The sequence below is a fragment of the Pan troglodytes genome, chromosome 8 (assembly GCF_028858775.2).
Source record: "Pan troglodytes isolate AG18354 chromosome 8, NHGRI_mPanTro3-v2.0_pri, whole genome shotgun sequence".
Lineage (NCBI taxonomy): Eukaryota > Metazoa > Chordata > Mammalia > Primates > Hominidae > Pan > Pan troglodytes.
Genome location: NC_072406.2, coordinates 145,533,772 through 145,550,221, shown reverse-complemented (window position 1 = coordinate 145,550,221; position 16,450 = coordinate 145,533,772). Strand labels below are relative to the sequence as shown.

Here is a 16,450-nt window from a genome sequence, read left to right as displayed (position 1 = left end):
GATCTGGTGGGGTCTGTCGGCTTCTCTTCAGTGAGATACATTTAAATGGATAAAATTATGTTAGTTCCCAAAGAATTGTATTATGTCTATTATGTCAAGATACCGTTGTTGAAATATTTTCAAAAGATACATTAGTGATGTGGAAATGTTATTTCTTTACTAATGGACCAAATAAAATCTGGTATAATGGGCACCTTTAAAGAAAGCACCTTCACACTTGAAGTGCATAAATGATGTTTGAAGTTGTTCAGATGACGACGTGGAGATGTCTGGTTTCTGTCAATGTTGGCCCCGCCTACCCCACACGAGCATCATTTTGGGTGTCAGGGCCCCACGCACCCTACACGAGCATCATTTTGTTGCCTGGGCTCATCATGGAAGGAAATGCTAAATTCCAAAAAGAGGTGGGTGCAGATAAAGACAAATCAGTTTCCCACCTATCTCTGCGGACCGTACATTCTCCCTGAGCCCAGGTTAAATACTCCGCTCCAGAGCGAGGTTTGTAGGTTTGTTGGTTTTCTTTTTTTTTTTTTTTCTTTTTTTTTTTTGAGACAGAGTCTCGCTCCATTGCCAGGCTGGAGTGCAGTGGCATGATCTCGGCTCGCTGCAACCGCCACCTCCCAGGTTCAAGCGATTCCCCTGCCTCAACCTCCCAAGTAGCTGGGACTACAGGTGCACACCACCACGCCCAGCTGATTTTTTGTATTTTAGTAGAGACGGGGTTTCACTGTGTTGGCCAGGATGGTCTTGATCTCTTGACTTTGTGATCTGCCCACCTCGGCCTCCCAAAGTGCTGGGGTTACAGGCGTGAGCCACCGCGCCCGGCCCCTAGGTTCGTTTTAGCCCACAGTTGAGAAGTAACTGGTAGATTAGGCTCGGCCCTTGGGGAACGTTACTTGGAAGTGTGCTGGCCTCTGTTCATGTCCCTGCGCGCTGCCGGCCTGGAGAAGTGTCGCCTGCCTCCGGCGCCCTTGCTTTGCCTGTGACCGAAGCGCTCCCCGTGGTTTTAGTGAGTTTATGGTCGAGGAGCACGAGCTGCGGAAGGAGAGGATCCAGGAGGATTACAACGACAAGTACTGGGACCAGCGGTACACCATCGTCCAGCAGCAGATCCCGTCCTTCCTGCAGAAAATGGCGGACAAGATCCTCAGCACAGGTGCGGCGCAGCGGGCGGGGACCTGGGGTCCTCGGAGCAGCGGGCGGGGACTTGGGGTGCGCAGCACAGCTCTGCCCGGAGAGTCTCCTGCAGCCCAGGCCCTCCCACCGGGAGCCTGCGCCTCACCCTGTGGTCGCCCTGAGCCCTGGTGTCCGTGAATGCGGGGCTGACGTCAGGACTGGCCCGTGGGCTGGGCTGCGGCGCTGAGTTAGGCCTTGAGATGGTCTCTGTTGCCAGGTTCCCTCAGGTTTCCATCTCCAGGACTCACTCTGTCCCTGACCCTGCGAGGCTCTCTCACAGGTGCCTTCTCTATTTCTGTTTCTGATTTCTAAAACTCCGCTAGCATGTCAGGAAAAACCAGCAAAGACACACGCCTGGCGGCCGGCAGTGTTTCCAATCTCTGACCACACAGGTTAGGGCCTGACCTGGACCCGGGGCAGTGGCGCGGGGACTTGGACTCGGCACACGGGGCCGTCACGAAAGGGTTGGGAAGCGATTAGCCATCCGGTTCTCATAATGCCTGTTCGAAATTATTTCTGTGCCCTTGGTTAGAAAATTCCAGATGTGCAGAGCCACGGCAAAGCCCTGCCACCACCAGCTCAGTCTGTAGCCGCTGACAGTGATTTACCGGGAAGGAGCAAGGGTGTGGAGCCGCCTCATGCAGCCCAGTTTCCATTCCACTGCCTCCTGTGTAGACAAAGACAGCTGGGGCCTCAGACTGACCGTGTGGAGAGCCCATTCAATGTCCATTCCACTGCCTCCTGTGTAGACAAAGACAGCTGGGGCCTGAGATCGACCATGTGGAGAATAAAATTCTGAATTTCTGTGTTTTCAGGAAAATATCTAAATGTGGTCAGAGAGTGTGGCCATGACGTCACCTGCCCGGTGGCTAAAGAGATCATCTACACATTAAAAGAGCGGGCGTATGTGGAGCAGATCGAGAAGGCGTTTAACTACGCCAGCAAGGTGCTGCTGGACTTCCTGATGGAGGAGAAGGAGCTGGTGGCTCACCTCAGGTGATTCCGTGCCCTGTCCCTGTGCGGGCACTCACCTCCCTCTGAAACCGCAGCAGGTGATTCCGTGCCCTGTCCCTGTGCGGGCGCTCGCCTCCCTCTGAAACCGCAGCAGGTGATTCCATGCCCTGTCCCTGTGCGGGCGCTCGCCTCCCTCTGAAACCGCAGCAGGTGATTCCGTGCCCTGTCCCTGTGCGGGCGCTCGCCTCCCTCTGAAACCGCAGCAGGTGATTCCGTGCCCTGTCCCTGTGCGGGCGCTCGCCTCCCTCTGAAACCGCAGCAGGTGATTCCGTGCCCTGTCCCTGTGCGGGCGCTCGCCTCCCTCTGAAACCGGAACCTGTAGGACGTGGGGCTGAGATCGCTGGGTTTCTTCTGGCAGCTTCGCCTTGTCTTTTTGAAAGTGGGCACTGCCGGATGGTCTCTAGCTCAAGGACCTGGCACTCACAGTGGGTGGTGTAGGCCCCCGATCACCTTGTCCAGGGGCCCCAGCTCCCCTCCTTGCCCAGGGCCCACCAGCCCCTTCTCAGCTCCTCCTGCCACAGCTTGCGTGGTGGTTGCGCAGCCCCCGCCTGAGAGCCAAGCGCTTAGCCTGTTGTAGTGTGTTTTAGGGTGATGGCTATGGCGAGCATCTGTGGGTGGGCACGTGCTCACGCCTGCTCCCTGGCTATGGCGGGCACCTGCGGGTGGGCACGTGCTCACGCCTGCTCCCTGGCTGTGGCGGGCACCTGCGGGTGGGCACCTGCTCACGCCTGCTGTGGCGGGCACCTGCGGGTGGGCACCTGCTCACGCCTGCTCCCTGGCTGTGGCGGGCACCTGCGGGTGGGCACCTGCTCACGCCTGCTCCCTGGCTGTGGCGGGCACCTGCGGGTGGGCACGTGCTCACGCCTGCTCCCTGGCTGTGGCGGGCACCTGCGGGTGAGCACCTGCTCACGCCTGCTCCCTGGCTGTGGCGGGCACCTGCGGGTGGGCACCTGCTCACTCCTGCTCCCTGGCTGTGGCGGGCACCTGCGGGTGGGCACGTGCTCACGCCTGCTCCCTGGCTGTGGCGGGCACCTGCGGGTGGGCACGTGCTCACGCCTGCTCCCTGGCTGTGGCGGGCACCTGCGGGTGGGCACCTGCTCACGCCTGCTCCCTGGCTGTGGCGGGCACCTGCGGGTGGGCACGTGCTCACGCCTGCTGTGGTGGGCACCTGCGGGTGGGCACGTGCTCACGCCTGCTCCCTGGCTGTGGCGGGCACCTGCGGGTGGGCACGTGCTCACGCCTGCTCCCTGGCTGTGGCGGGCACCTGCGGGTGGGCACCTGCTCACGCCTGCTCCCTGGCTGTGGCGGGCACCTGCGGGTGGGCACCTGCTCACGCCTGCTGTGGCGGGCACCTGCGGGTGGGCACCTGCTCACGCCTTCTCCCTGGCTGTGGCGGGCACCTGCGGGTGGGCACCTGCTCACGCCTGCTCCCTGGCGCAGGTCCATCAAGCGCTACTTCCTCATGGACCAGGGCGACTTCTTCGTGCACTTCATGGACCTCACGGAGGAGGAGCTCCGGAAGCCGGTGGAGGACATCACGCCCCCCCGCCTGGAGGCGCTCCTGGAGCTGGCGCTGCGCATGAGCACGGCCAACACTGACCCCTTCAAGGACGACCTCAAGGTGGGTGGGGGTGCCGGGGGCTGTCCCCTGTGGCAGAGGCCTCGGAGGGGCTGGGAGGAGAGCACAGCAGAGGCCAGCCCTGTCCCCCACTCCCCGTCCCGGTGAGGCGACCGCAGGGTCTGTTTCCTTCACTTGGCTACCGGGGCCGGCTTGCCGGGATCGGGGGTCTTTGTGCCTGTGCTCTGGAGGGGCGCGGGTCTCGGGTTTTCCTGCAGTGCCCTCGTCCGGGCCTGGCTTTCAGGTCATGCTGGCCTCGTGGAATTGTTTTCACGTGTCCCTCCACCTGTCTTTTGAAAGGGTTTCAGGTCGAGTGGTGTTAATTCTTTTTGTTTTTGCCTTTTTGTTGTTGTTTTTTGTTTTTTTTTTTGAGACGGAGTTTTGCTCTTGTCACCCAGGCTGGAGTGCAGTGGCATGATCTCGGCTCACTGCGGCCTCCACCTCCTGGGTTCAAGTGATGCTCCTACCTCAGCCTCCCGAGTAGCTGGGATTACAGGTGCGCGCCACCACGCCCGGCTAATTTTTGTATTTTTAGTAGAGATGGGGTTTCACCATGTTTACCAGGCTGGTCTTGAACTCTTGACCTCAGGTGATCCACCCACCTTGGCCTCCCAAAGTGCTGGGATTACAGGCATGAGCCACCGTGCCCAGCCGTTTTTTAAAATTTATATATATTTTATCTGTTTTTTACTATTTTTAATAGAGACGGGGGTCTATGTTGCCCAGGCTGGTTGAACACCTGGGCTCAAGCGATCCTTCACCTGCGCCTCCCCAGGAGGGTGTTGATTCTTTGGCTGTTTGGCAGGGTTTGCCTGGGAGCTCTTGGGCCCTGGACTTGTCTTTGTTGGAGACTTTTGAGGGGGACTTGGCCCCTTGCTGGCCACAGGTCTGCTCAGTCCCTTTCCTCTTGGTCGGCCGTCTGTCTCGCATCTTGTCTGGTGCACAGTTCATGGGTTTCTAGTATCTGCTTTTTATTTCTGTAAGATTAGTAGTTATATCCCTTCTTTTTCTGATTTTAGTAATTTGAATCTTCTTTCGTCTTAGCTGATGTAGCTAGAAATTTGTCGATTTCATTGATCTTTTCAAAGAACCAACTGTTGGGTTTGTTGACTGTATTTTTCTGTTTTCTCTCTTCTGTCATCTTTGTTACTCCTGTCTGCTGCTTAGGGGTTCAGTGTGGTCTTCTTTTTTCTAGTTTCTTAATTTGCAAAATTAGTTTACAGCTGTAAACATCCCTCCGAGTGCAGCCTTCGCTGATCCCCTAGCGTCGTCATTTCTGTTTGTCTAGAGGTGTTTCTGATTCCCTCTGATTTCTTGTTGGAGCCGTGGGTGGTTTATGTTTAACTTCCACATGTTTGTGAAGTTTCTGGTTTTCCTTCTGTTGCTTGTTTCTAACTTTATCTCCTTGTTAGAGAACAGACTTTTGTGATTTCAGTTTTGTGAAATGTATTGATTTGTGTAGCGGCCCCACATCCATCCTGGAGAGTGTTCCGTGCGCGCGGGAGGAGGACGCGCCCTCGGTTCCGTGCGCGCGGGAGGAGGACGCGCCCTCGGTGCTGTTGGGGTGGTGTTCTGCAGGTGGGTTGAGGCCGTGTCTTTCCTCACTGATCGTCTGTCCGGCGGTTCTCTCCGTGGTCTTTCCTCACTGATCGTCTGTCCGGCGGTTCTCTCCGTGGTTAGAAGTAGGGCACCGAGTCTCCCTGTCACTGAAGAACTGCTTTTCTCCTTGTCATTCTGTCTATTCTTGATTCAGATATTTTGGGGTCTCTTGTTAGGAGCAGGAATATTTTCGTAGGAAAAATTCCTGGTAGTGAAATTGTTGGGTCACAATACATGGCCCTTGTATGACTAGGCTGACCTTGCTGGAGTTGATGGAGTCCAGTCTCAGGACGCTGCTGTCTGCACACCTGCGAAAGCTCCCACCTTGGCTACTCGATGGAGAAGTGATGTCAGGGGCTCATTTCTGCGTTCGTGACGGTCACGATTTCGTCTGTCCGCTGCTTGTTTCTTCTTGCTTTATCCCCTGCCCTTCATTTCCTGTCCTGTCGTTGTGCGATGGTTTTGTAGGAACTCTGTTGCGGGTGGTTGGAACTCAGTAAATACTTGAATGATTAACGTGAGGACAGTATTACTTGCTTATAATAACTATTATGTCCCTCATCAAATACGCTTCATTTTTCAACCTGGGCCTGGTGCTTATCATGGTACAAAGGTTTTCGTCCTAAGGAATCACGTTTCTTTCACCGTCCTTAGCGGTTTTTCCCTTATACCACCCACAGCAGCAGTGGGTATTTACAAAGTAATTCATCTGAATTTTTGTTGTTTTGTTCTGATGGGAAGTGGTTCAGTTTTGAATTTGATTTATCAGTAGATGTTTGGGTTTTTGAAAAGTCTCTGATATTTAGAATCGGAATGTAGGGAACCTTACGTGAGCGCTGGGTCTGTGAGTGAGGACGGTGATCGGGATGTGACTTCGGGTCTTTTCCTTAAAACTGGATGCTTTGTTTCATTTCCTTCCCTCCAAGATCGACCTGATGCCCCATGACCTCATCACTCAGCTCTTGCGCGTTCTGGCCATCGAGACCAAGCAGGAGAAGGCGATGGCCCACGCCGACCCCACGGAGCTGACGCTGAGCGGCCTGGAGGCCTTCTCTTTCGACTACATTGTCAAGTGGCCCCTTTCGCTCATCATCAACAGGTGCGGGTCGGCTGCTCGGGCACTTGCTAGATCTTCACTCAGGTTTGGCAGAAGCGAGAACTGTGCCACGCAGTGGCCACCTCGTCCCACAGAGGACCCAAGGCGGCTCTCCCCGGCCTTCAGTGTCCGGGAGATTCACGGGCTGTCCGGGGGCCACGGTGCAGACTGTGGAGTACAGACGCCGTGTCCACGATGCTGCCGGTCACGGAGGCCCACCTGAGGTGCCGCCACGTCTCTTGCAGGAAAGCCCTCACTCGCTACCAGATGCTCTTCAGGCACATGTTCTACTGCAAGCACGTGGAGCGGCAGCTCTGCAGCGTCTGGATCAGCAACAAAACCGCCAAGCAGCACTCGCTGCACTCCGCCCAGTGGTGCGTTCTTCCTCTGCCCCTGCATGCCCTCCTGAAGCAGCACTCGCTGCGCTCTGCCCAGTGGTGCAGCGCCCCCCTTGTGCCCTCCTGGTAGACAGCTTTCTAGGCTTCTGGAAGTGTCATCTGGAAGCGCATGTTGGTGGCTTTAGATCCATAATGCTTCATTGCTTCATTTTCCTGTCCTGGGGCTGCATGGCGCTGCCGTCCACCCCACAGGGGATGCTGGCTCTGTCCCTCAGCCCTCTCTGGAGCCTTGTGGTGACTGCACGGGCATGGAGACTGCCCAGGTCGGTGTGCAGGACACTAGCTCCTCCCGAGAGCGGACAGCCACATCTTGCTGGGACCAGAGGTGCTTTGCAGCCGGTCTGTGCCTCTAGGGTGTTGAAAAAAGGGGTCGATGGCAGAGCTTCTTAAGAATTTGTCCAGTCGGGTGCAGTGGCTCATGCCTGTAATCTCAGCACTTTGGGAAGCTGAGGTGGGAGGATTGTTTGAGCCCACAAGTTCGAGACCCACCTGGACAATGTAACAAGAGCTCATCTCTTAAAAAAAAAAGAAAATTATTTTAATTAGCCGGGAATGCCTGTAGTTCCAACAACTCAGGAGGCTGAGGTGGGAGGGTTGCTTGAGTCCAGGAGGTCAAGGCTGCAGTGAGCCAAGATCGTGTCACTGCACTGCAGTCTGAGCGACAGCAAGACCCTGTCTCTCGAAAAAAAAAAGAAATTAGAAGAAAAAGAACTCATCTCGATGATGAAGCACAAATATGCATCTGTTGTGTGGCACTTTCCTGGCGTGGGCTCCGAGGGGTCCGTCCACCAAGGAGCCCGCGTCCCAGTCTCCACCGTCCAGCTGGCTGGGGGTGTCCCTGCAGGGCACAGATTGGTAGACGGTGACAGCTTCTGCTGGGCAGACGCAGGAGCAGCGGCCGTGAGTGTCTGGTGTGCTGGGAGGGGCGCCTGCTCTGCAGAGGAAATAGCCACATCCAGAGAACGCCCTCCATGGCTGTCCTCTGTCCTCCGTGTCACTCGGTGGGCGCTGTCGGGGCCGCGTCCTCCATGGCTGTCCTCCGTCCTCCGTGTCACTCGGTGGGCGCTGTCGGGGCCGCGTCCTCCATGGCTGTCCTCCGTCCTCCGTGTCACTCGGTGGGCGCTGTCGGGGCCGCGTCCTCCATGGCTGTCCTCTGTCCTCCGTGTCACTCGGTGGGCGCTGTCGGGGCCACGTCCTCCATGGCTGTCCTCCGTCCTCCGTGTCACTCAGGTTTGCTGGGGCTTTCACTCTGCGGCAGCGAATGCTCAACTTCGTCCAGAATATTCAATACTACATGATGTTCGAAGTGATGGAACCGACCTGGCACATCCTGGAGAAAAACCTGAAATCCGTGAGTTTTAGCTCCACAGATAATAACGTTTGAAAGCCACTTTCCTTTCACAGGGAGACAGGAAGTGCAGGAGAGGCAGGGCGAGGGGAGAGGCAGGGAGTGCAGGAGAGGCAGGGAATGCAGGGAGAGGCAGGGAGTGCAGGAGAGGCAGGGAGTGCAGGAGAGGCAGGGAGTGCGGGAGAGGCAGGGAATGCGGGAGAGGCAGGGAGTGCAGGGAGACACGGAGAGCAGGAGAGGCAGGGCAAGGGGAGAGGAAGGGATCCCCCAGGGCGGGGCTGCACCCACATTGCTGGCCACACACGGGACCCCTTGCTGCCTGCCGTCCTCGGGGGACTCTGAGCCGTCTTTGCCCCCAGGTTGTCCCTCCCACATTGCGCATCTGAGGCTGAGGGGCCTGAAGGCAGAATCTGTTAGTACCAAATTCCAGAAGCTGCCGCAGCCTCCCTTCCTGTCTTCTGCCTTAAGAAATGAAACCCCTTCGGGGTGTGCCCATCATTTTTTTAGTGGTGTTTGGAAGTTTTCCCCTAAAAGCCCAAGGCCCATTTAAGAGGTAGAAGTGCGTAAACAGGAATGCGCAAAGCCAGAACTGAGCACGTGCGCCCGCAGGGCCCGTCTGTCAGCCACGTCTTTCTGAGAAGGGGCTTGGCCTGTTCCCCGCAGGCCTCCAACATTGACGACGTCCTTGGCCACCACACAGGCTTCCTGGACACCTGCCTGAAGGACTGCATGCTCACCAACCCCGAGCTGCTGAAGGTCTTCTCCAAGCTCATGTCTGTGTGCGTCATGTTCACCAACTGCATGCAGGTGCGTGGGTGTGGGTAGCACCATCGGGTGGGCAGGCGCGGGTGGGCAGACCATGTCCCGACCGTGGCCGCACGCAGCCTGCTCACATTTTCCTGCCCTTGTGTTCGTGGAGGAGCCGCTGGGATCTGAGTGTTTCCAGAACTCCTGGTCTTCCTGGCTGGGTGATTCCCTCCTGGAGCCCCTGCCCTGGCAGCGTGGGCAGGGCTGTGTTCCTCCCGAACCATCCCTCAGCCTCTGTGGTGCTGGTCTCTGTCCGGGGCCTTTGCTTGTGGCCCTTGCATGCTCTTTTCCTCAGCACTTGAGCTATTTGATTCCGTTAAGGACCTGCAGGCACTAGTCACAAGCAGCTGCCGACTGGCGATGGTGCAGAACCTGCGTGTCTAGTGGCAGAAGTAGGGGTCTGAGAATGAGGCTCTCCAGGCGTGCCATGGGGAGGGTCCAGAGGAGGGCGAGTGGGGAGGTGGAGGAGGGCATGGCCACTTCAGGGTCCCAAATAGGGAAACACCAAAATAACTGTTCTCAGGAAAATCAGCTGGTCACCGTGGAAGGTAGACCCGGGAATTCTGTCGGCACAGATAAGTCATTTCCCCTGCAGCCTCAGAGATGCTTGTGTTCCTCCAGCCGCAGGCTACAACAGAGGTGCGGAGGGTGACGTGCCTGCAGGACTTGTTTTTTCTGCAAAGCATTGTGGTTGTAACTAACAGAAGCATTTCCTTGCGACTCTCCCCCCGCTAGAAATTTACACAGAGCATGAAATTAGATGGCGAGCTGGGCGGGCAGACGCTGGAGCACAGCACCGTCCCGGGGCTGCCCGCAGGGGCCGAGGAGCGGGCCCGGAAGGAGCTCGCCAGGAAGGTGCGTGGCCTCCAGGGTTGGCCAGAGAGAGACGCTTCCTCCCGGCTGAGCGGCAGCCTGGGCATCCTGACGCAGGGAGAACAAACCTCCCCCCTTTTACTTCCATCTCCCCTTAGATTGAAGAAAAGACTTAAAATTAGCTTCCAAGCACAAGCACAAGAGCCTCTCACAATCTTCTCAGCTCTCTGGTCCCCACTTCAGCCAGTCGGGCTTGAGGGAACCCCCACAGATCTTCAGAGCGAGTGCTGTGCAGGGCGCCCGGGTGAGGGCAGGGGCCACACCCGCTGTCCCTGCTGAGCGCGGTCCTGAGTTAGAACCGTCAGGCTCTCAGCAGGCACGGACAGGCCGCATGTCCTCGGAGGCCTGGCCCTGCGGCACCGGCTCCGGGGTGGCGTGGTGGGGTGGGCAGTCCCGTGTTCACACGCTGGAGCTGGAGCTGGCAGAGAGGAGTTGGGTTTGGAAGCATGTGGGGGCCGGAGGTGAGGGACACTGAGAGGCGCCCCGACCTCGCTGAGAAGCTGCTGGGAAAGCTCGTGCTTTGCTTGTGGATCTCACCCCAAAGGAGAGTGACCACCTCATCCCACGAGGCCTGGAGTGTTTCTCTGAGTGCTGGGTTCTCAGGAATGTTTTTTGATGTCTTTTTTACCTTGAATCTCCTGAAAACATCATGGAACCCATGTTTTCTATTTAAGAAAAGGGGAAGGGAAAGGACACCGGCCCGCTGGGAACAGTGTGGAGCCAAGAAGGCCCACGGTGGGGGTGGGCATGGCTCACGCGCCCCGGCTTTCTTTCCAGCACCTGGCTGAGCACGCGGACACTGTGCAGCTGGTGTCCGGCTTCGAGGCCACCATCAACAAGTTTGACAAGAACTTCTCAGCCCACCTGCTGGACCTCCTGGCCCGGCTGAGCATCTATAGCACCAGTGACTGCGAGCACGGCATGGCCAGCGTCATCTCCAGGTGGGTGGGCGCCACCCTGGCTCAGCCCTTCCTCAGCTCCGTCCAGCGCCTGCCCCTGCCCAGCACCGCCCTGGCTCAGCCCTTCCTCAGCTCAGTCCAGCGCCTGCCCCTGCCCAACACCGCCCTGGCCCAGTGCTGTCCCGGCTCAGCCTTCCCCCAGCTCAGCCCAGCGCCTGCCCCTGCCCAGCACCGCCCTGGCCCAGTGCTGCCCCGGCTCAGCCTTCCCCCAGCTCAGCCCAGCGCCTGCCCCGGCCCAGCGCCTGCCCCAGCTCAGCCCTTCCTCAGCTCAGTCCAGCGCCTGCCCCTGCCCAGCACCGCCCTGGCCCAGTGCTGCCCCGGCTCAGCCTTCCCCCGGCTCAGCCCTTCCTCAGCTCAGCCCAGCATCTGCCCCAGCCCAGCGCCACCCCAGCTCAGCACCTGTCCCTGCATCCAGGCCCCATCTCCCCTGCACCCTCCCCTGGTCCACCTGGTGTAGCCTCCTTCAGAAGGTGGGGCAGGTCTGTGTCCTGGTGCTAGTGCTGGTCATATGCCACTCCCTGAAGTCAGGCTAGCCTGGCTCTCCCTGGGGTGTGACATTCTGTGCAACTGGGCTGCCCCATTGGCACCCTGCGGCTGTGTGTGTCCTGTGGGGCTGATCAGGCCTGGGTCAGCTTCCCTCATGCTGCACTAACACCTAGCCTGGGGGAAAGGGCCAGGTGGCCAAGCTGCCAGCCTGGAAGGGGTGGTGCCCTTGGGGGTGCTGTCCTTGGGAAGGTGCCTGTTTGTGCTTTTGGACCACCCTGTGCCCTGTGCCCCCCACAAATGTTCTGATTTTCTGAGCAGGGGTTTCTGAGGCCACCCTGCATTGAGAACCACTGCTTGGTTCTCCAAGCCCCTGACACCTCAGGCCCCATTGCTATGCCCTTTTGGGGTGATGGGAGCCCCAACTTTCTGGGGCCAGGAGAGAAGAAACCTGTGTTTGTGCCTTTGAGCAGGACTGAACAGGACTGAAAACCTTCCTGTGGAAACATTAGTTAGGAGCGTGCCTCACCCTTACCCCTGCAGGGCCTCTTATGGTCTCTGTAGCTGAACACTTCCCCATGGTAGGAGCAGGGCTGCTCAGGACGGACCCGCAGAAGGAGTGTGTGCCCCAGCTCCACTGTCCTTCCTCACCCCTGCTGCCCAGCACGCACCCGCGGAAGGGGTGTGCACCCTAGCTCCACTGTGCTTCCACAGCCCTGCTGCCCAGCACGCACCCGCAGAAGGGGTGTGCACCCTAGCTGCACCGTCCTTCCTCACCCCTGCTGCCCAGCACGCACCCGCAGAAGGGGTGTGTGCCCCAGCTCCACTGTCCTTCCTCACCCCTGCTGCCCAGCACGCACCCGCAGAAGGGGTGTGCGCCCCAGCTGCACCGTCCTTCCTCACCCCTGCTGCCCAGCACGCACCCGCAGAAGGGGTGTGCGCCCCAGCTCCACCGTCCTTCCTCACCCCTGCTGCCCAGCACGCACCCGCAGAAGGGGTGTGCGCCCCAGCTCCACCGTCCTTCCTCACCCCTGCTGCCCAGCACGCACCCGCAGAAGGGGTGTGCGCCCCAGCTCCACCGTCCTTCCTCACCCCTGCTGCCCAGCACGCACCCGCAGAAGGGGTGTGCGCCCCAGCTCCACCGTCCTTCCTCACCCCTGCTGCCCAGCACGCACCCGCAGAAGGGGTGTGCGCCCCAGCTCCACCGTCCTTCCTCACCCCTGCTGCCCAGCACGCACCCGCAGAAGGGGTGTGCGCCCCAGCTCCACCGTCCTTCCTCACCCCTGCTGCCCAGCACGCACCCGCAGAAGGGGTGTGCGCCCCAGCTCCACCGTCCTTCCTCACCCCTGCTGCCCAGCACGCACCCGCAGAAGGGGTGTGCGCCCCAGCTCCACCGTCCTTCCTCACCCCTGCTGCCCAGCACGCACCCGCAGAAGGGGTGTGCGCCCCAGCTCCACCGTCCTTCCTCACCCCTGCTGCCCAGCACGCACCCGCAGAAGGGGTGTGCGCCCCAGCTCCACCGTCCTTCCTCACCCCTGCTGCCCAGCACGCACCCGCAGAAGGGGTGTGCGCCCCAGCTCCACCGTCCTTCCTCACCCCTGCTGCCCAGCACGCACCCGCAGAAGGGGTGTGCGCCCCAGCTCCACCGTCCTTCCTCACCCCTGCTGCCCAGCACGCACCCGCAGAAGGGGTGTGCGCCCCAGCTCCACCGTCCTTCCTCACCCCTGCTGCCCAGCACGCACCCGCAGAAGGGGTGTGCGCCCCAGCTCCACCGTCCTTCCTCACCCCTGCTGCCCAGCACGCACCCGCAGAAGGGGTGTGCGCCCCAGCTCCACCGTCCTTCCTCACCCCTGCTGCCCAGCACGCACCCGCAGAAGGGGTGTGCGCCCCAGCTCCACCGTCCTTCCTCACCCCTGCTGCCCAGCACGCACCCGCAGAAGGGGTGTGCGCCCCAGCTCCACCGTCCTTCCTCACCCCTGCTGCCCAGCACGCACCCGCAGAAGGGGTGTGCGCCCCAGCTCCACTGTCCTTCCTCACCCCTGCTGCCCAGCATGCACCCGCAGAAGGGATGTGCGCCCCAGCTCCACTGTCCTTCCTCACAGGCTTGACTTCAATGGTTTCTACACGGAGCGCCTGGAGCGCCTGTCTGCAGAGAGGAGCCAGAAGGCCGCCCCCCAAGTGCCTGTCCTGCGGGGGCCCCCGGCTCCTGCACCCAGGGTGGCAGTCACCGCACAGTGAGCCCTGGCTGCGACAGGAAGGAAGGGTGTGGGGTCAGCAGGGACTGCTGCAAATGCGTCCGGAATTTTCAAATCGAATGCTCTGTGTTCTGTCTTTGCAGTTTAAATATAAAGCAGGAATGATTGACTCCGCTCGTTTTGTTTCTCAAGGCGCTGGGTTTCGTTTCATAGAAGCTGCCCAGGCAGGGTGGATGTCTCCCTGGATTTGCTAACCTGTTTGCTTTTTGAAATTACACTATCACCTTTTTGGGTGTTTTTGGCCTCAAAGTGGAAATACATGGTGTTTAAGCCAGGAGCAAGCAAAGATGCATGTGGGGTAAGATCCAGGCCTGGTGTCCACATCTTTCCGGGTGAGCTGGGGCCGGGCTTCCTGAGGTCTGTCGGAACCGGGACAAGCCTCTGGAAACGGTCAGGGAGTTGCGGAAACCCACCGGGCATCGGGTGTCGGGTTTGCTTTGGCCCCAGAGGCAGCCCCGTTCCTTCTCCTGAGGACTCACCCGCCTCCACGACCCTCCTCCTGCTGCTGCTCCAACTGGTCCGGGGCAGGAGGCCACAGACAGGGCCCTCAGGCACCCTGGGAGCCCACACCTCCCCCTCCGTGGGAGTGGGTCAAGGGGCAGGCTCTGCTGCTGGCTGGAAACCCCACCCCGCCCTATCCGGTACCGCCTTGTTACGTAGAAGTTACTCAGCAGACTGACACCCAGTCCCCCTCGGGCGATCATCTGCCCTGTCTTCCCACCTCCAGGGCTACAGTGAGCAGCACCGCCATCCCCAGTGTGACAGGGCCCTGGGAGCCTCAGGGCTGCCCGGCCAGGTTGGTCTGCTCTGGTTACATTCTGGCCAAGCTGCCCCTTCCTGCTGACCTGCATGTGTATTGTTGTCACCTTCAGCTCTCAGCACCTCGGCCCCCTTGGGCAGTGGGGAAGGGCCCTGGAGGCGAGGTTGGGAGAAAGGATAGCTAGAACAGGATCCTGCGGGGAACAAGGGTGTGGGCGGCTCTCACCCGGGGCTGCCTCACTGAGAGCACCGCCGAGTGGGGGTGGGGGTGTCCAACTCTCCAGCCACAAACCGCTTCCTCCTTGTCTGCAGGCTGTGCGGGTCTGGCCTGTGAGTAAACACATTTATCAGCAACCCAAGCTGTCACAGTCTCAGTGTTGTGCAAATGCCGGACCGGTGAGCAGAGGAGCCTGCTAGCTTTCCTGCCTGGCCCCGAGGCCCAGAAACCCCTGATCTTGTGTCCTGGGGTCTGGGAAGCCCTGGGCCTTGAGAAGTGGGGTTTGCAGGTGGTGACAGGAGGAGGGGAGGGAAGCCTCCAGGGCTGTGGGGTTCAGGCTCCCAGACCCCCCGGCACCTGCTGGAGAGGAGAGCTGTGTTCTGTGGGATTGGGTGGAACTTCCTCAGTGCGGGAGGAGCCTGTTCTGGCCCAAGCTGGTCCTGTCTTTTTAGGAATAAATCCCTGGTAGCTCAGCGTCGGCAGGGGCCTTGCTGTGCCTCTGATGTGGCCAGCGTGCTGCCTTTGCACTTTGCTGTTGAGTAACTTGCACCATGAGGTCAAGGAAGGGAAGTGTGATTGCCAGCGGGCCATTGTTCTATAATAACAGGGTCACCTGCATGAGCTCAGGCACAGGCCAGTATCCCCAGCCCTACCTGGGAGCCTCTCGGCAGCCTGGGGGACCTCGTCCTGTGCCACACAGGCAAGCGGACACACCCCCAGGCAGCAGAAGTCACCTGCGGCCCAGTGCCAGCCCTTGCTTTCTTGCTTTTCATGCCATTCACATTAGGGTAAGAATGGCTTTGAGACAAAATGTGACAGCATCACTCACGCCAGCTTAGATCCTCAGGGTTCCCTGTCCTCCCAGGATAATGTCCGAGGCCCTGGCCTCTTCTTGCCACTGCCCCTTGACCTCTGTCCTCTGCCCCTAGGCCCGTGCAGTTCCCTGACTCGCCCTGCCCTGGTGCCCTCTCTCCAGGCAGGACTCCCTCCAGCCCCTTGCTGGCCCTGCCCTGCCTCTCCCCAGGGAGGCCCTGAGCCCCGCCCCCACCATGTGATCTGTCAAGCAGCGCCCTGTGTGGTCATCTGAGCTGCCTTTCCTGCCACCACCACTGTTCCCACCCCAGGAGGGCGGCCTGGCTGTGAAAGCCCCAGGGAGGGGTCCTGGGTGGACCGTCTGGGGAGCTGTGGTGTCAGCCCAAACCTGCACCCTCAAGGCTGAGCCCACCACGGGGAATGTGGCCACCAAGGGCAAGCACGCTTGGCCGCAGGCCTGGAGACGCCAGAGCCAGGCCATGGTGGGCTGCTGCAGGCTTTGGTCCACGTCGGCCAGCGTCAGCTGCTGTCTGGGGATCTTAGGCTAGGGACGGCCCCTGCACCTGCCATCACCTGGGCTGGGACCCCCACCTAGGGCTCCCCCTCCCCACTTGGACGCCTGCGGGCCCATGCCTATCCCACTCCAGTGAGGCCTCAGCCTGGTGGAGGGGGCGCAGGCTTGGGGGGGGAGGGTGGCAGAGCTTCCCACAGGGCTGAACCTATGCCCACAAAGCCATGACTTGCCCCTGCCTGAGGCTTTCTGTTCCCCAGGAAATCAGAGACCCCCTCTCCTGAAACCGCCAGGCGGCCCTCACAAGTCCCTTCCCCTCCAGGACCTGCCTGGCGCCACCTCCTTCCAGCCGCCGGGTCCGCCGAGAGGCCCCCTCTCGGGGCTCTGGCCGGACTTGGGACAGGCTGTGCCTGAGTTTCCTCACCTGTGCAAGGGAGGATGCTGGATTGTCGGGGGAGGGGAAACGGACCCCGCCCCCAGGTGCCGCGCGCCCCGCCCCTCCCACCGGCCGAGGGGCCCATTGG

At 59.9% G+C, this 16,450-nt stretch overlaps 1 protein-coding gene across 7 annotated transcripts in view; it reads left to right on the top strand.

Annotated features, from left to right (window-relative positions):
* The window catches only part of TUBGCP2 (tubulin gamma complex component 2), a 33,022-nt gene extending 19,286 nt beyond the window's left edge, over positions 1-13,736 (top strand). For 5 of the 7 annotated variants that reach the window (XM_063782371.1, XM_063782372.1, XM_063782375.1 and 2 more), the window contains 10 exons: positions 1,011-1,156; positions 1,992-2,172; positions 3,631-3,811; positions 6,334-6,506; positions 6,749-6,877; positions 8,132-8,252; positions 8,913-9,056; positions 9,792-9,911; positions 10,707-10,870; positions 13,474-13,736. In XM_063782371.1, the coding sequence (XP_063638441.1) occupies positions 1,011-1,156; positions 1,992-2,172; positions 3,631-3,811; positions 6,334-6,506; positions 6,749-6,877; positions 8,132-8,252; positions 8,913-9,056; positions 9,792-9,911; positions 10,707-10,870; positions 13,474-13,609 (1,495 nt within the window). In that variant the 3' untranslated portion in view covers positions 13,610-13,736. The remainder of the gene's footprint in view (positions 1-1,010; positions 1,157-1,991; positions 2,173-3,630; positions 3,812-6,333; positions 6,507-6,748; positions 6,878-8,131; positions 8,253-8,912; positions 9,057-9,791; positions 9,912-10,706; positions 10,871-13,473) is intronic. The other 2 variants (XM_063782373.1, XM_063782374.1) reach the window with 1 other exon arrangement.
* Positions 13,737-16,450: the final 2,714 nt, after the last annotated feature.